The sequence below is a fragment of the Pseudoliparis swirei genome, chromosome 16 (genome assembly GCF_029220125.1).
Source record: "Pseudoliparis swirei isolate HS2019 ecotype Mariana Trench chromosome 16, NWPU_hadal_v1, whole genome shotgun sequence".
Taxonomy (NCBI): Eukaryota; Metazoa; Chordata; class Actinopteri; order Perciformes; family Liparidae; genus Pseudoliparis; species Pseudoliparis swirei.
The window spans coordinates 52,877-72,500 of record NC_079403.1 but is presented as its reverse complement, the minus strand read 5'-3'; the positions used below and the strand labels follow the sequence as shown (position 1 = coordinate 72,500).

Here is a 19,624-nt window from a genome sequence, read left to right as displayed (position 1 = left end):
ACATCTTTGATGGGACGTGTCGCGTCTCGGCCAATCAGCGTCAAGATGTCGACATCGTTTGGGAAGTTAGGTTAGCTTGAATGTCACCCCGCTACATCTACTGCTGTCACGCTGCACGGTGTAGCGATGCTAACAAAGTACCCGTATGTTAAACACGATGTGATCTAGCATATTTTTTGTATCAATCCTTCATTAAAAGAGCGATCAGAGCGCACGCGCTGCTCCGTGTCGAGCTGTCTGCACGCAATGCGCTGCGCTCACAGCAAGTGGCGCAAAGTGGCGGAGCTTTTGAGACTTGAAGTCTTCAGCTTTAAAAAAAGATGATTCCAGAAGTGAAATGTTTCAGTTCTTTGTCTCCAAGGCAGACAGTCTGTAAAATTATGTAACTCTCCAGCTGCTCATCCTGATGAACTGTGGATCATCTGGTCAGAGACTAACGGCCTCATAGTGTATCATCAATGCTATGATGGAACCATGTAGTTTCATTCATATCTGGCTGTATTAATACTCATATTACTGCCATTTGTTAAGTGTTGAAAAAGTTGGTAAAAAGTGAACCATACAGATGTTTTATTTATTACTATTATAGACAAATTTACCAGTATCATATTTATGGTATCATATTGTTTTTATGGTATTGTATCGAATTCTGGTATCATGATATTTATGGCAGGTATCGTATAGAAGTTATAATGTTAGTGACAGCCAGGTAGAGGCAGAACAGACTCAGGGAACAGAGTCATGGCTCAGCAGAGCTCACGAGTCCTTGTTGTTCAGGCCAAAGAAAAGGAAGTTGGTTTATGAATGACTTTAACCATATGATATATAATGACAACGCATATTTTTTATTACTATCATTATGTCATGAATAATATTTCTACTTTATACATTTTGTTGTAAAACTACCAAAGTTCAGCTAAAAATATTATTAGATTAATCAATTAGTTGCTTAAGAGAAGAAAAAAGAAGGAAAAAAATTGATAATAATTTCACTTTAAATAATTAAAAAAACATGTTATGGTTCCAGCTTCTTAAATTTGAAGATGTTCTACTTTTCCATTTTTCCTAATTTGAATGATTTTTAAATAGTGTTATACGTGTGTTCGCCAGTAGGGGCAGTAGCGGGTTTTCCATGACTGGTGCTGTAATTCTTGTCTTAAACAAACAAGTTAGACCAGCGTCTGTTGGAGTCTTCGTGGGCGGCTGTGTATTCCACCATTTAGTGAATATGTGTGTCTTTTCCATACCTGTGCGTATCTCTCCTCGTAGTTCCTATAGGACTCGTTCATTCATGTACCGGAACCCCTCCTCGGTTCTCCTTCCTACCCGTTCTACTCACACCCAGCACCTTGTCACAGGAGGCCTCTGGAACGGTCAGTCAGCCAACCGCAAGGCCGGTTTCATCTCTTTGCCATGGAGCAGTCGCTTGACTTCCTGGCTCTCACTGAGACCTGGATCACAGCAGACAACACGTCTACCCCGGCTGCTCTCTGCTCGGCCTTCTCCTTCAGCCACACCAGACCCTCTGGTCGGGGTGGAGCTCCAGGTTTACTCCTCTCACCCACATGGTGTTTCTCTACCCGCTTCCACTCTTTATCCCACTGACTCTTGAGTTTCATGCTGTGACGGTTACTCATCCGGCTCAACTACACATGGTTGTTCTCTACCGTCCCCCTGGTTCTTTGGGAGATTTCTTGGAAGAGCTAGACGCCCTCCTGTCGAACTTCTCTGAACACGGCCCCCCGCTCATCCTTCTGGGTGACTTCAACATCCAGACAGAGAAGTCATGTGATCTATTACTCTTACTGTCTTCCTTTAACCTCTCACTCAGTCCCTCCCCTCCCACTCACAAAGCCGGCAACCGCCTTGACTACATGTCCACTAGAAACTGCTCTACCTCCAACCTCACTGTAACTCCTCTCCATGTCTCTGACCACTTCTTCATCTCTTACTCTCTCTCGCTCTATGGTACTGACAACCCACCCTTATCTACAGACTCTGCACCTGTACGGCGCAACATTCGCACCCTCTGTCCCTCCTCCCTGGCCTCCTCTGTCCTATCTGCTCTCCCCTCAACTGGCTCCTTCTCACTCATGCAGCCTAACTCTGCCACAGACACTCTCCTCTCTTCCCTGTCTTCATCTCTTGATTCTCTTTGTCCTTTTAAGACACGACCGGTTCGGAAATCCTCTCCTCTCCGTGGTTGTCGGACTCGGTGCGCGCCGAGAGAGCCACCCTGCGAGCGGCGGAAAGAAAATGGCGAAAAACGAATCAAGCGGAAGACTTGCTCTTCTATCAATCTCTTCTCTCCTCCTTCTCTTCCTCTATATCTGCAGCCAAAAGCTCGTTCTACCTGACCAAAATTCAGTCTTCCTTCTCTAACCCCAAAAAACTCTTCTCTATCTTTTCCAACCTCCTTGATCCCCCCTGGCCCCTCCTCCTTCCACCCTTCTGCCACTTTGTCGACTACTTTACAAACAAGATAGACGACATCCGCTCCTCCTTTACTCATCCATCTTCTATCACCTCACCAACACTAACTTCTTCATCCCCCTCTCTTTCCTCTTTCACCCCCCTGTCTCCCAATCAAGTTCTTAGCTTGGTGACCTCCGCTGACCGACCACCTGCGCCCTTGACCCCGTCCCGTCTCCCATTCTCCAGGCTGTTGCTCCTGACCTTCTGACCTTCCTCACCCATCTTATTAACAGCTCCCTCTCAACTGGCTGTTTCCCTCTGAAGGAGGCGAGAGTCAACCCTCTCCTGAAGAAACCACCTCGACCCGTCTGGAGTCAGCAACTACAGACCGGTCTCTCTTCTTCCTTTTCTCTCCAAAACTCTGGAGCGAGCTCTCTTGAGCCAAGTGTCCTCCTGTCTCCACAGTAACGACCTTCTTGACCCTCACCAGTCTGGAGTCAAGGCCACTCGACAGAGACTGGCCTCCTGGCTGAGCAGCTTCACACTGCTAGAGCAGCCTCTCTCTCCTCTGTCCTTATCCTTCACTCTGCTAGAGCATCCTCTCTCCTCTGTCCTTATCCTTCACTCTGCTAGAGCATCCTCTCTCTCCTCTGTCCTTATCCTTCACTCTGCTAGAGCATCCTCTCTCTCCTCTGTCCTTATCCTTCACTCTGCTAGAGCAGCCTCTCTCCTCTGTCCTTATCCTTCACTCTGCTAGAGCATCCTCTCTCCTTCACTCTGCTAGAGCAGCCTCTCTCTCCTCTGTCCTTATCCTTCACTCTGCTAGAGCATCCTCTCTCCTTCACTCTGCTAGAGCATCCTCTCTCCTTCACTCTGCTAGAGCAGCCTCTCTCTCCTCTCTCCTTATCCTTCACTCTGCTAGAGCATCCTCTCTCCTTCACTCTGCTAGAGCATCCTCTCTCTCCTCTGTCCTTATCCTTCACTCTGCTAGAGCAGCCTCTCTCTCCTCGGGTGGTGGCGCGAATCTCTGCCTGTCTGACCGACATCTCTCAGTGGATGTCTGCTCACCACCTGAAGATCAACCCTGACAAGACCGAGCTACTATTCCTTCAGGGAAAGGCTCCCCCACCCATGACCTGACTACCACCTTCACCAGCTCTGTGTTGGCCCCTACCCTGACTGCCAGGAACCTCGGGGTGACACTAGACAGTCAACCTGACGGCCAACATCACTGTGACGACGCGTTCCTGTAGGTACATGCTGCACAACATCAGGAGAGCACGGCCTCTTCTTACTCAGAAGGCGGCGCAGGTTCTGGTCCAGGCTCTGGTCCAGGCTCTGGTCCAGGTTCTGGTCCAGGCTCTGATCATTTCACGCCTTGACTACTGCAACTCCCTCCTGGCTGGTCTACCCGCTAAGGCCATCCGACCTCTGCAGCTCATCCAGAATGCAGCAGCTGGTCTTCAGCCTCCCGAAATTCACCCACACCACTCCGCTCCTCCGCTCTCCATGGTTACCGGTGGAGCAGCATCCGCTTCAAAACACTGGTTCTTGGTACCGTGCTCTGAATGGATCGGGCCCCGTCTACATCCGGGATATGGTCACACCGTACACCCCGGCACGTTCGCTCCGCTCGGCAACAGCCAATCGTCTTGTGACTCCGTCACCTCGAGCTAATCACTCTACATCCAGACTGTTGCTGTCCTGCTCCTCAGTGGTGGAACGAGCTCCCCACTGACATCAGGACAGCAGAAAGTCTCTACATCTTCCGCCGGAGACTGAAAACACATCTTTTCCGACTATCTGGATTAAAACACAGATTTGCACTTCAGTGGCACTTATTGTGGTGCTTTTGTGGTTCGACTGAGTTGAGGAAGTGTTGCTTCCTGTGTTCTTGTAGTTCTTGGTTTGTACTCTAAGTTGAATGCACTTATTGTAAGTCGCTTTGGATAAAAGTGTCTGCTAAATGACATGTAATGTAATGTAACGTAACACAGACAGTGACGCAGCTGTTGATGCGAGTCTCTTGGTGTTTACAGGTGAGAAACGTACATAAGTACCATATATATATTAATGTTATGTTCGCTCGCTTTTATATTTTGACAGTTATTAACTGTAGAAGTTAAAGTGAAGACAGTTAATTAAGGCTAGCGCCGTTTAGCTAACGGATGTTAATCGCGCGCTAGCGTTTTAGCACCATTGTACAATGTCTGCTGGCCTGATAATTACATTGTTCCATGAACGATGAGATAGTTACATGTTGTGTCCCGTGACAGATATAAACAGTAGTATGCACACACATAAGTACATATATACAGACACAACATGTACATGCATATACAGTTTAAACAGGTTTCCTGGTGGAAGTCACTTCTTGTCAGTGCCTTCGATCTCCGTGACCTTGTCCGTCACCATGGAAACGTTGTCACATGACGTGTAAGGACTCTGGGGGTGCATCCAAGCTCTGCGGCGCGCGAGACGGAGATCGGAGTCGTGTTAACGCGACACTAGAGACAGAATGACACGCTGCTGGAGGCGACCAACAACAGGCGGACTGGAAGCTCATTCTGCGCATGCGTTAAATGTGTTAAAAGAAAATAACTAGTTAAACCTGTAATTTAATTAACTGAGTTAACGCGTTATTTTTCACAGCACTAGTATATATATATATACATACATATATACATATATACATATATATACATACATATCCATACATATATATACATATATATATACATACATACATATATACATACATATACATATATATATACATACATGTACATTTATATATATATATATGTATATATGTCACATAATATACATATATATTCATCAAAATTCCAAGATTCAAGATGTTTTATTTGTCACATACACACACAGGGTGTGCAGTGAAGTGATATGTATATATGTATATATATATATACATACATATATATATATATATACATATTTATATATATATACACACATATATATACATATATATGTGTGTATATATATATAATATACATATATATGTGTGTATATATATATGTGTATATATATATACACATATATGTATATGTATATATATATTCTATATTATTGTTTCTCTTCTCTAGGAAACTCCTCCGACCTCGTCTTCGACGTCTCCGCCTGGACGAACCACACGGATCTGGTATGTTGGGCCCTCAGCAGCGTGCCCCTCCAAAATAAAATACAACCCTCTCTATCCTCGTCTCATTTAGCAGCATGGCCCTCCAGAATAAAATACAACCCTCTCTATCCTCATCTCATTTAGCAGCGTGCCCCTCCAGAATAAAATACAGCCGTCTTTGTCCTCTGCAGTCTCTGAACGCCACCTGGGAGTCGCTGACCAAGCAGCAGTGCCGGCGTTACGGCGGCGAGCTGGTGGGCGGGGCCTGCGGCTACGTGCCCGACATCACGCTGATGTCCTTCATCTTGTTCTTCGGGACCTACACCTGCTCCACGGCGCTCAAGGCCTTCAAGACCAGCCGCTTCTTCCCCACCACGGTGAGGCCCGACGACTGGACTACTTTATTACTTTAATACTTTATCTTATTACTTTGTTACTTTATCTTTAATACTTTATTACTTTAATACTGTTTTACTTTATCTCTATTACTGTACTACTTTATTACTTTAATACTTTATCTTATTACTTTGTTACTTTATCTTTAATCCTTTATTACTTTAATACTGTTTTACTTTATCTTTAATACTGTACTACTTTATTACTTTAATACTTTATCTTTATTACTTTATCTTTATTGGTGTTTAGAGGATTTAAAACACGAGAACCTTATCGTCATCATTCATGAACCAGCAGATAGCTTTAACAGGGTGTCCGCGGGTCCTTAAAAAGTCTTAAAAAGTCTTAAATTGCTTTTCCTAAAAATAAGGCCTTAAAAAGTCTTAAATTGTCTTAAATTCAGATTGGATTGGTCTTAAATGTTTTGGGTGTCATGTCACTGTGAATATGAGGCAATCTGTTCCGCCAGGTCCGTGTTTTGCTCCGGTCGCTCTGCGGCGTCTCTGGTGTCACCGGGGCCACGCCCCTTCTCTTAAAGGGGCCCCGCGTATTCGGTCCCATCCTAGCGTGAAGCATCGGCTACTTTAGAAAACATGGCAGGATGCAAGTTCAACAACGGCTTGAAAAGAACGAGTGTTCCTGGTCACGGTGGGTGAAATGCTTCTGAAGCTGCGTTGTGTGTCGCGAGACTTTCCAGCGGTGGAATCTCACGAGCAGAGCAAGAAGCACAGAGACTAGCGAAGGCCGCCAGCAGCCAGCAGGCTGGCTCCTGCTCCGCTAGCTGCTGCTCCGCGCGCTAGCTGCTGCTCGCCCGCTGCAGCGACATCAACGCTACAACGCTGGAGGTCACGGAGGAAATCCAGCGCCGTGCAACAAAGAGCTCATCACGAAGTCCAACAGGCGCCGTGTTCTTCATTCTGTTCCACGAGACTCTGGACCAGACCACCACGAGACTCTAGACCAGACCACCACGAGACTCTGGACCAGACCACCACGAGACTCTGGACCAGACCACGACGAGACTCTGGACCAGACCACCACGAGACTCTGACCAGACCACCACGAGACTCTGCACCAGGCCACCATGCGTCTCTGGACCAGACCACCACGAGACTCTGGACCCAGACCACGAGACTCTGGACCAGACCACCACGAGACTCTGGACCCAGACCACCATGAGACTCTGGACAGACCACCACGAGACTCTGGACCCAGACCACCAAGAGACTCTGGACCAGACCACCACGAGACTCTGAACCAGAACACCATGAGACTCTGACCAGACCACCACGAGACTCTGGACAGACCACTGAGACTCTGGACCAGAACCACGAGACTCTGGACCAGACCACCACGAGACTCTGGACCCAGACCACCACGAGACTCTGGACCCAGACCACCATGAGACTCTGGACCAGACCACCACGAGACTCTGGACCAGACCACCATGAGACTCTGGACCAGACCACCACGAGACTCTGGACCAGACCACCATGAGACTCTGGACCAGACCACCACGAGACTCTGGACCAGACCACCATGAGACTCTGAACCAGACCACCATGAGACTCTGGACCAGACCACCATGAGACTCTGGACCAGACCACCATGAGACTCTGGACCAGACCACCACGAGACTCTGGACCAGACCACCATGAGACTCTGGACCAGACCACCACGAGACTCTGGACCAGACCACCATGAGACTCTGAACCAGACCACCATGAGACTCTGGACCAGACCACCAAGAGACTCTGGACCAGACCACCATGAGACTCTGGACCAGACCACCACGAGACTCTGGACCAGACCACCACGAGACTCTGGACCAGACCACCATGAGACTCTGAACCAGACCACCACGAGACTCTGGACCAGACCACCACGAGACTCTGGACCAGACCACCACGAGACTCTGGACCAGACCACCACGAGACTCTGGACCAGACCACCACGAGACTCTGGACCAGACCACCACGAGCAGACAGCTGGACTTCATGTGCTCTCGGTTCAGTGACCCGGTCCAGTCAGGATCCTGTGGAGCTCATGGGCCATGACACCAGGACCGACTTCAGCATCTCAAAGTAAGTCTAACATAAATATATGTATTAACTATCCTCATGTATATGAGTCTGTGTTTCATATAGTTAAGCTTTACTCGTGTCAAGTTAATAACAGCTATGCATAGGCGCACTACACATTAATTAGACTAACAAAAAATAGTTTTAGAATGGTAGTAGAGTGGTGTTTACCTGTCAATATGTCTACATCGTGTTCACTAGGCTCAAGGGATGGCTCACGTTGCTTAATTTGTAAAAATAGTTTTCATTCATATTTATCCAGTCTGACATTAATCTGAAGTGGTGTCATGAAGAGATGTGGTGACTTGTTTGGCTAATGTCTGCCTTTTTTCTTTTTTCCAGGAGAATGGACCAAATGTCAACTGGAAGTTTTTATATTAATACAGTTTGAAAAGGATTGTTTTCCTAGTATATTCACAAAAGCTCAGGAGTAGACATGAACCTGTGCACAAACATCCATCACATAGAGACATAAGCACACACACACACATACATTCTATTATGTAAATGAATTTGCATTTTAAAAGCAGCTGGAAATGTTTATGTTATTTTATAGATTGTTTTTGTTCAAAAGGAACTATGTTGCACGTATTTTTAAAATATATTTACTTAATTGTATAGACATTTGTTCATGGGACTTAAATGTTCTGAAAATGTATTAATAAATATAATTTACAACAGCAATGACATTTGTGTTATCCTTTTGCATTACACCATACTGTTAATTTTGAACAGACATCAGTGTGTTTACTTTGAATTAATTAATTTAGATTCATGTATATTTCCATCGTAAGTTAGGTCTTACATTTTATTTAGACGTGGTCTTAAAAAGTCTTACATTTCACTGGTTTATTCCTGTAGACACCCTGTTTAAGATCAACAGATGTGCTTTAAGGTCAACAGGTGTGCTTTAAGGTCAACAGGTGTGCTCTAAGGTCAACAGGTGTGCTTTAAGGTCAACAGGTGTGCTCTAAGGTCAACAGGTGTGCTTTAAGGTCAACAGGTGTGCTCTACACAGAAGCCCGCTGTGCACCAACCACTTCACGTTTCGAACCAGTTTTCCCTGCTCAGCGACACACCCGCTGAGGAACACACCCTGGTTATCGGGAGCTCTATAGTCAGGAACGTGAAAATAGCGAAGCCACGGACCAGAGTCGTGTGCCTCCCAGGGGCCAGAGCGGGCGACGTGGAGTCTTGTTTGAAGCTGCTGGCTAAGGATAAGCGGAGATACAGTCAGATTGTAATACACGCCGGTGGTAATGACGCCCGAGCCCGTCGGTCGGAAGTCACTCAAATTCATGTGGAGTCGGTGTGTGCTTATGCCAAGACGTTGTCGGACACCGTAATTTTCTCTGGCCCTCTCCCAAATTTGCAGACAGACGAATTGTATGGCGAATGTCGTCTTTCAACCGCTGGCTGTCGGTGGTGCCCAGCGAATAATGTGGGCTCGTAGACAACTGGAAGACTTTCTGGGAAAACCTGATCTGATGAGGAGGCGGCATTCATCCCACGTTGGGCGGGCGCGTCTCATTTCTGCGAATATGACCAAGTTGATCACGGACTTAATCTATGACAACCCAGGGTTCAGATCAGGAACCGGGAGCAGAGTTGTGGTTTAACACCCTTCTCTGCTCTTCCATTGGAGCAGTTACCACCCTTGACTTTAGAGTAGAGACTGTGTCTGTCCCGGCCACTTCAATTAAATAAATCAAAAGTAAGCAGAAGAGGTCGTACACAATAACCTTATACAAGTTAACACAATTATTTCAGCAGTGCAACAAAATAGGTCTATTAAATGTGGTCTCCTAAATATTCGATCTCTGTCATCTAAAGCTGTGTTACTGAATGATTTAATATCAGATAATCACATTGATTTATGTTGCCTAACTGAAACCTGGCTGAGCCATGAAGAATATGTCTGCCTGAATGAATCGACTCCTCCAAGTCATATTAATACTCACATTCCTCGAGGCACCGGTCGAGGAGGTGGAGTAGCAACCATCTTTGAATCGAGCCTATTAATTAATCCTCAACCAAAATTACACTACACCTCATTTGAAAGCCTTGTTCTTAGTCTTTCACATCCAACCTGGAAAACACTACAGCCAATTCGATTTGTGATTCTGTACGGGCCACCAGGTCCATATTCAGAGTTTATATCTGAATTCTCAGAATTTATATCAAGTTTGGTTCTTAAAACCGATAAAGTTATTATTGTTGGAGATTTTAATATCCATGTGGATGTTGATAATGATTGCCTTAGTGCTGCATTCATCTCCTTGTTGGACTCGATTGGCTTCTGTCAGAGTACAGAAACCCACTCACAGCTTTGGCCACGCTTGATCTTGTTCTTACTTATGGCGTTGACATTGAGCATTTGAGCGTCTTCCCACAGAATCCTCTTCTGTCAGACCACAACCTCATAACTTTTGAATTTATACTACGGGTGTACTCCGTTAGTCAAAGTTTCTACACTAGATGTCTAACTGATAGTGCTGTAGCTAAATTTAAAGCGATTCCTTCTGTATTTGATTCGATACCACGTCTCAATATAACAGAGGACTCCTGGTCTAACTTTAGTCCGTCCCAGATTGATCATCTTGTTGACAGTGCCACAGGCTCTCTGAGAATGACACTGGACTCGATAGCCCTCTGAAGAAGAAGACAGTGAGGAAGAGGAGGTTTGCTCCTGGTATAACCCTCAGACCCGCAAACTGAAGCAAGCGTCACAGCTTGAGCGCATGGCGTTCAACTAATCTCGAAGAATCCCGCTTAGTTTGGCGAGATAGTCTTAAAACATATAAGAAGGCCCTCCGTAATGCCAGAGCAGCCTATTACTCATCAATAATAGAAAAAATAAAAACAACCCAGGTTTCTCTTCAGCACTGTAGCCAGGCTGACAGAAGTCACAGCTCTGTGGGCCGAGCATTCCTATAAACCTTAGTGGTAATGACTTTATGAACTTCTTTAATGAAAAGATTTTAACTATTAGGGACAAGATTAATAATCTCTTGCCCATAACCAGTGCCAATCTGTTCTCAAGTGGAATGGCCTTGGAAACCGCTGTATGCCCTGGTGTATATTTGGAGGATTTTCTCCTATCAACCGTGACCAATTATTTTCAGCGGTTTCTACTTGAACACGTCTACCTGTCTCTTGGACCCCATCCAGCGAGGCTGCTTAAAGGCGTTTTGCCTTTAATTGGCGGCTCTCTATTAGATATTATCAATGTGTCTCTGCTAACAGGCCACGTACCACACTCCTTCAAGGTGGCTGTTATTAAACCTCTCCTGAAGAAGCCCACTCTGGATCCAGAGGTATTGGCTAACTACAGACCGATCTCTAACCTCCTTCCTCTCCAAGATCCTTGAGAAAGTGGTCGCAAATCAGTTGTGCGACTTTCTACATCATAATAGTTTATTTGAGAAATTTCAATCAGGATTTAGAAAACACCACAGCACCGAGGCGGCACTGGTGAAAATTACAAATGACCTCTTAATGGCAGCAGATAAAGGACTCCTCTCTGTCCTGGTCTTGTTAGACCTTAGTGCTGCATTCGACACCATTGACCATGACATCCTGTTACAGAGACTGGAGCAGTCGATTGGCATTTCAGGCACGGCACTAATTTGGTTTTAATCCTATTTATCAGATCGAGCTCAGTTTGTATTTGTCTGCGACAGCGCTTCGATAACCAACAGCGTTAATCACGGAGTGCCACAAGGTTCTGTGCTTGGACCAATTTTATTTACCTTATACATGCTTCCTTTGGGCAATATTGTCAGGAAACACTCCATAAACTTTCATTGTTATGCAGATGACACTCAACTATATTTATCGATAAAACCAGAGGAGAGCAACCAACTCTGTAAAATTCAAGCATGTCTTAAAGACATAAAAACATGGATGACCTGCAACTTCTTGATGTTAAACTCAGACAAAACGAAGTAATTTTAATCGGCCCTGAGCACCTCAGAGATCAATTATCTGGTGATGTGGATTCTGTACACGGCATTGCCCTGGCATCCAACACCACTGTAAAGAATCTTGGCGTTATCTTTGAACGGGACTGGTCCTTTAACTCCCACGTAAAGCAAATCTCAAGGACTGCATTCTTTCATCTACGTAATATTTCAAAAATCAGGCACATCTTGTCTCAAAAGATGCAGAAAAATTGGTTCAGCGTTCGTTACTTGAGACTGGATTACTGCAACTCCTTATTAGCAGGCTGCTCTAATAAATCTCTTAGGTCCCTCAGTTGATCCAGAATGCTGCAGCTCGTGTTCTCACTAAAACTAAGAAAGAGATCACATCACTCCTGCACTAGCTGCTCTGCACTGGCTCCCAGTAAAATCAAGAATCACTTTTAAAATTCTTCTCTTAACCTACAAAGCCTTGATTGGTGATGCTCCATCATATCTTAAGGAGCTTGTCGTACCATATTGCCCCACTAGAAACTCGCTCACTAAATGCGGGACTACTTGTAGTTCCTAGAGTCTTAAAAAGTAGAATGGGAGCCAGAGCCTTTGGTTATCAAGCTCCTCTTTTATGGAACCAGCTTCCAATTTCAGTCCGGGAGGCAGACACAGTCACCTCGTTTAAGAGTAGACTTAAGACCTTCCTCTTTGACAGAGCTTATAGTTAGGGCTGAATCAGGTTCACCTGGTCCAGCCCCTTGATATGCTGCTATAGGCTTATAGCTGCGGGGCGTTAGGATGCACTGGTACCTATCTCCTCTTTTTCTCTCCTTAAGGATGAATTTCATCTCTCAATCACACGTTACTAACTCTGCTTTCTCCCGGAAGTCCTTTTGACTTTCGTCTCATGGGGTCGCCGGACCCTATGAGGCGGCATAAATCTATCTGCCTGATGGATCGTCTGGGTCGTAAATTCCTGCTCATGACTACGCCACTGTCCTGTTGAGACTCCGCCCTCCTCCTCCCCACGCCATCTGCCTGATGGATCGTGGAGTCTCCATCGTGGAATATGCCTACTATGAACTATTCATACACTCTGTCATATTCATTGAATGTATTTTAACTCTAAATCTGTCCTTCTGTACATTACATCTATTGCATCTGTCCATCCTGGAGAGGATCCTCCTCTGTTGCTCTCCTGCAGGTTTCTTCCTTTTTTCCCCTGAAGGGTTATTTGGGAGTTTTTCCTGGTCCGATGTGAGGTTTTGGGGCAGGGATGTCTATGTGTACAGATTGTAAAGCACTCCGAGACAAATTTGTAATTTGTGAAATTGGGCTATACAAATAAACTGAATTGAATTGAATTAAGGTCAACAGGTGTGCTTTAAGGTCAACAGGTGTGCTTTAAGGTCAACAGGTGTGCTCTAAGGTCAACAGGTGTGCACTAAGGTCAACAGGTGTGCTCTAAGGTCAACAGGTGTGCTTTAAGGTCAACAGGTGTGCTTTAAGGTCAACAGGTGTGCACTAAGGTCAACAGGTGTGCTCTAAGGTCAACAGGTGTGCTTTAAGGTCAACAGGTGTGCTCTAAGGTCAACAGGTGTGCTTTAAGGTCAACAGGTGTGCACTAAGGTCAACAGGTGTGCTTTAAGGTCAACAGGTGTGCTCTAAGGTCAACAGGTGTGCTCTAAGGTCAACAGGTGTGCACTAAGGTCAACAGGTGTGCTCTAAGGTCAACAGGTGTGCACTAAGGTCAACAGGTGTGCTCTAAGATCAACAGGTGTGCTCTAAGGTCAACAGGTGTGCACTAAGGTCAACAGGTGTGCTCTAAGGTCAACAGGTGTGCTTTAAGGTCAACAGGTGTGCTCTAAGGTCAACAGGTGTGCACTAAGGTCAACAGGTGTGCTCTAAGATCAACAGGTGTGCTCTAAGGTCAACAGGTGTGCTTTAAGGTCAACAGGTGTGCTTTAAGGTCAACAGGTGTGCTTTAAGGTCAACAGGTGTGCTCTAAGGTCAACAGGTGTGCTTTAAGGTCAACAGGTGTGCACTAAGGTCAACAGGTGTGCTCTAAGATCAACAGGTGTGCTCTAAGGTCAACAGGTGTGCTTTAAGGTCAACAGGTGTGCTTTAAGGTCAACAGGTGTGCTCTAAGGTCAACAGGTGTGCTTTAAGGTCAACAGGTGTGCTCTAAGGTCAACAGGTGTGCACTAAGGTCAACAGGTGTGCTTTAAGGTCAACAGGTGTGCTTTAAGGTCAACAGGTGTGCTCTAAGGTCAACAGGTGTGCTTTAAGGTCAACAGGTGTGCTTTAAGGTCAACATGTGTGCTCTAAGGTCAACAGGTGTGCTTTAAGGTCAACAGGTGTGCTCTAAGGTCAACAGGTGTGCTCTAAGGTCAACAGGTGTGCACTAAGGTCAACAGGTGTGCTCTAAGGTCAACAGGTGTGCTTTAAGGTCAACAGGTGTGCTCTAAGGTCAACAGGTGTGCTTTAAGGTCAACAGGTGTGCACTAAGGTCAACAGGTGTGCACTAAGGTCAACAGGTGTGCTCTAAGGTCAACAGGTGTGCTCTAAGGTCAACAGGTGTGCACTAAGGTCAACAGGTGTGCACTAAGGTCAACAGGTGTGCTCTAAGGTCAACAGGTGTGCTTTAAGGTCAACAGGTGTGCTCTAAGGTCAACAGGTGTGCTTTAAGGTCAACAGGTGTGCACTAAGGTCAACAGGTGTGCTCTAAGGTCAACAGGTGTGCACTAAGATCAACAGGTGTGCTCTAAGGTCAACAGGTGTGCACTAAGGTCAACAGGTGTGCTCTAAGGTCAACAGGTGTGCTTTAAGGTCAACAGGTGTGCTTTAAGGTCAACAGGTGTGCTCTAAGGTCAACAGGTGTGCACTAAGGTCAACAGGTGTGCTTTAAGGTCAACAGGTGTGCTCTAATGTCAACAGGTGTGCACTAAGGTCAACAGGTGTGCTCTAAGGTCAACAGGTGTGCACTAAGGTCAACAGGTGTGCTCTAAGGTCAACAGGTGTGCACTAAGGTCAACAGGTGTGCTTTAAGGTCAACAGGTGTGCACTAAGGTCAACAGGTGTGCTCTAAGGTCAACAGGTGTGCACTAAGGTCAACAGGTGTGCTCTAAGGTCAACAGGTGTGCACTAAGGTCAACAGGTGTGCACTAAGGTCAACAGGTGTGCTTTAAGGTCAACAGGTGTGCTCTAAGGTCAACAGGTGTGCTCTAAGGTCAACAGGTGTGCACTAAGGTCAACAGGTGTGCTTTAGGGTCAACAGGTGTGCTTTAAGGTCAACAGGTGTGCTCTAAGGTCAACAGGTGTGCACTAAGGTCAACAGGTGTGCACTAAGGTCAACAGGTGTGCACTAAGGTCAACAGGTGTGCTTTAAGGTCAACAGGTGTGCTCTAAGGTCAACAGGTGTGCACTAAGGTCAACAGGTGTGCTCTAAGGTCAACAGGTGTGCACTAAGGTCAACAGGTGTGCTCTAAGGTCAACATGTGTGCTCTAAGGTCAACAGGTGTGCACTAAGGTCAACAGGTGTGCACTAAGGTCAACAGGTGTGCTTTAAGGTCAACATGTGTGCTTTAAGGTCAACATGTGTGCTCTAAGGTCAACATGTGTGCTCTAAGGTCAACATGTGTGCTCTAAGATCAACATGTGTGCTCTAAGGTCAACAGGTGTGCTCTAAGGTCAACAGGTGTGCTCTAAGGTCAACATGTGTGCTCTAAGGTCAACATGTGTGCTTTAAGGTCAACATGTGTGCTTTAAGGTCAACATGTGTGCTCTAAGGTCAACAGGTGTGCTCTAAGGTCAACATGTGTGCTTTAAGGTCAACAGGTGTGCTCTAAGGTCAACATGTGTGATTTAAGGTCAACAGGTGTGCTCTAAGGTCAACAGGTGTGCTCTAAGGTCAACAGGTGTGCTCTAAGGTCAACATGTGTGCTCTAAGGTCAACATGTGTGCTTTAAGGTCAACATGTGTGCTTTAAGGTCAACAGGTGTGCTCTAAGGTCAACATGTGTGCTTTAAGGTCAACAGGTGTGCTCTAAGGTCAACAGGTGTGCTTTAACTTCCTCCAAACCGCCGTGACTCCTAACCTCTGCTCTCCAGGTGAGGAAGCTGCTCAGCGACTTCGCCATCATCCTCGCCATCCTGATCTTCTGCGGCGTGGACGCCTTCGTGGGCGTCGACACGCCGAAGCTCATCGTGCCGAGTGAATTCAAGGTGAGACGCCGGGGGGAGGGGCTTCACTTAGGGGAGGGGCTTCATTTAGAGGAGGACTAATACTGTCGTAGTTGTAGTTTCCTAGTATAATAGTGTTGTAGTTTCCTAGTATCATAGTGTAGTAGTTGTAGTTTCCTAGTATAATAGTGTAGTAGTTGTAGTTTCCTAGTATCATAGTGTTGTAGTTTCCTAGTATCATAGTGGAGTAGTTGTAGTTTCCTAGTATAATAGTGTAGTAGTTGTAGTTTCCTAGTATAATATTGTAGTAGTTGTAGTTTCCTAGTATCATAGTGGAGTAGTTGTAGTTTCCTAGATAATAGTGGAGTAGTTGTAGTTTCCTAGTATAATAGTGTAGTAGTTGTAGTTTCCTAGTATCATAGTCAAGTAGTTGTAGTTTCCTAGTATCATAGTGTTGTAGTTTCCTAGTATCATAGTGTAGTAGTTGTAGTTTCCTAGTATAATAGTGTTGTAGTTTCCTAGTATCATAGTGTTGTAGTTGTAGTTTCCTAGTATAATAGTGTAGTAGTTGTAGTTTCCTAGTATAATAGTGTAGTAGTTGTAGTTTCCTAGTATAATAGTGTTGTAGTTGTAGTTTCATAGTATAATAGTGTAGTAGTTGTAGTTTCCTAGTGTAGTAGTTGTAGTTTCCTAGTATAATAGTGTTGTAGTTTCCTAGTATCATAGTGTAGTAGTTGTAGTTTCCTAGTATAATAGTGTTGTAGTTTCCGAGTATAATAGTGTAGTAGTTGTAGTTTCCTAGTATAATAGTGTTGTAGTTGTAGTTTCCTAGTATCATAGTGTAGTAGTTGTAGTTTCCTAGTATAATAGTGTAGTAGTTGTAGTTTCCTAGTGTCATAGTGTTGTAGTTTCCTAGTATCATAGTGGAGTAGTTGTAGTTTCCTAGTATAATAGTGGAGTAGTTGTAGTTTCCTAGTATAATAGTGTAGTAGTTGTAGTTTCCTAGTATCATAGTGTTGTAGTTTCCTAGTATCATAGTGTAGTAGTTGTAGTTTCCTAGTATCATAGTGTTGTAGTTTCCTAGTATCATAGTGTAGTAGTTGTAGTTTCCTAGTATACTAGTGTTGTAGTTTCCTAGTATCATAGTGTAGTAGTTGTAGTTTCCTAGTATAATAGTGTTGTAGTTTCCGAGTATAATAGTGTTGTAGTTGTAGTTTCTTAGTATAATAGTGTAGTAGTTGTAGTTTCCTTGTATAATAGTGTTGTAGTTGTAGTTTCCTAGTATAATAGTTGTAGTTTCCTAGTATAATAGTGTAGTAGTTGTAGTTTCCTAGTATCATAGTGTAGTAGTTGTAGTTTCCTAGTATTATAGTGTTGTAGTTTCCTAGTATCATAGTGTAGTAGTTGTAGTTTCCTAGTATAATAGTGTAGTAGTTGTAGTTTCCTAGTATAATAGTGTAGTAGTTGTAGTTTCCTAGTATAGTGTAGTAGTTGTAGTTTCCTAGTATCATAGTGTTGTAGTTTCCTAGTATCATAGTGTAGTAGTTGTAGTTTCCTAGTATAATAGTGTAGTAGTTGTAGTTTCCTAGTATAATAGTGTAGTAGTTGTAGTTTCCTAGTATAATAGTGTAGTAGTTGTAGTTTCCTAGTATAATAGTGTAGTAGTTGTAGTTTCCTAGTATCATAGTGTTGTAGTTTCCTAGTATCATAGTGTAGTAGTTGTAGTTTCCTAGTATAATAGTGTTGTAGTTTCCTAGTATCATAGTGTAGTAGTTGTAGTTTCCTAGTATAATAGTGTTGTAGTTTCCTAGTGTCATAGTGTTGTAGTTTCCTAGTATCATAGTGGAGTAGTTGTAGTTTCCTAGTATAATAGTGGAGTAGTTGTAGTTTCCTAGTATAATAGTGTAGTAGTTGTAGTTTCCTAGTATCATAGTGTTGTAGTTTCCTAGTATCATAGTGTAGTAGTTGTAGTTTCCTAGTATAATAGTGTTGTAGTTTCCTAGTATCATAGTGTAGTAGTTGTAGTTTCCTAGTATAATAGTGTAGTAGTTGTAGTTTCCTAGTGTCATAGTGTTGTAGTTTCCTAGTATCATAGTGGGTAGTTGTGGTTTCCTAGTATAATAATTAGTAGTTGTGGTTTCCTACTATAATAGTGTTGTAGTTGTAGTTTCCTAGTATCATAGTGTTGTAGTTGTAGTTTCCTAGTATCATAGTGTAGTAGTTGTAGTTTCCTAGTATCATAGTGTAGTAGTTGTAGTTTCCTAGATAATAGTGGAGTAGTTGTAGTTTCCTAGTATAATAGTGTAGTAGTTTCCTAGTATCATAGTGTAGTAGTTGTGGTTTCCTAGTATAATAGTGTTGTGGTTTCCTAGTATCATAGTGTAGTAGTTGTGGTTTCCTAGTATAATAGTGTGGTGTGGTTTCCTAGTATCATAGTGTAGTGGTTGTGGTTTCCTAGTATAATAGTGTAGTAGTTGTGGTTTCCTAGTATAATAGTGTAGTAGTTGTGGTTTCCTAGTATAATAGTGTTGTGGTTTCCTAGTATAATAGTGTAGTAGTTGTGGTTTCCTAGTATAATGTAGTGTTGTAGTTCCTAGTATCATAGTGTAGTAGTTGTGGTTTCCTAGTATAATAGTGTAGTAGTTGTAGTTTCCTAGTATAATAGTGTTGTAGGTTTCCTAGTATCATAGTGTAGTATTTGTAGTTTCCTAGTAAAATAGTGTAGTAGTTGTGGTTTCCTAGTATAATAGTGTAGTTGGTTGGTTTCCTAGTATAATAGTGTAGTGGTTGTAGTTTCCGAGTATAATAGTGTAGTAGTTGTAGTTTCCTAGTATAATAGTGTTGTAGTTTCCTAGTATCATAGTGTAGTAGTTGTAGTTTCCTAGTATAATAGTGTTGTAGTTTCCTAGTATCATAGTGTAGTAGTTGTAGTTTCCTAGTATAATAGTGTAGTAGTTGTAGTTTCCTAGTATAATAGTGTAGTAGTTGTAGTTTCCTAGTATAATAGTGTAGTAGTTGTAGTTTCCTAGTATCATAGTGTAGTAGTTGTAGTTTCCTAGTATAATAGTGTTGTAGTTTCCTAGTATCATAGTGTAGTAGTTGTAGTTTCCTAGTATAATAGTGTTGTAGTTTCCGAGTATAATAGTGTAGTAGTTGTAGTTTCCTAGTATAATAGTGTAGTAGTTGTAGTTTCCTAGTATCATAGTGTTGTAGTTTCCTAGTATCATAGTGTAGTAGTTGTGAGTATAATAGTGTAGTAGTTGTAGTTTCCTAGTATAATAGTGTAGTAGTTGTAGTTTCCTAGTATCATAGTGTAGTAGTTGTAGTTTCCTAGTATTATAGTGTTGTAGTTTCCTAGTATCATAGTGTAGTAGTTGTAGTTTCCTAGTATAATAGTGTTGTAGTTTCCGAGTATAATAGTGTAGTAGTTGTAGTTTCCTAGTATAATAGTGTAGTAGTTGTAGTTTCCTAGTATCATAGTGTTGTAGTTTC

The 19,624-nt window shown here is 43.6% G+C and overlaps 1 protein-coding gene and 1 long non-coding RNA gene across 2 annotated transcripts in view; both read left to right on the top strand.

Annotated features, from left to right (window-relative positions):
• Positions 1 to 19,624, top strand: part of LOC130206433 (electrogenic sodium bicarbonate cotransporter 1-like) — a 67,117-nt gene that overhangs the window by 23,950 nt on the left and 23,543 nt on the right. The window contains exons 11-13 of the mRNA XM_056434411.1: positions 5,523 to 5,578; positions 5,749 to 5,934; positions 16,061 to 16,174. Of these exons, the coding sequence (XP_056290386.1) occupies positions 5,523 to 5,578; positions 5,749 to 5,934; positions 16,061 to 16,174 (356 nt within the window). The remainder of the gene's footprint in view (positions 1 to 5,522; positions 5,579 to 5,748; positions 5,935 to 16,060; positions 16,175 to 19,624) is intronic.
• Positions 7,737 to 8,718, top strand: LOC130206438 (uncharacterized). The gene is made up of 2 exons (XR_008834104.1): positions 7,737 to 8,037; positions 8,377 to 8,718. It is a non-coding gene; the product is annotated as an uncharacterized LOC130206438 (long non-coding RNA).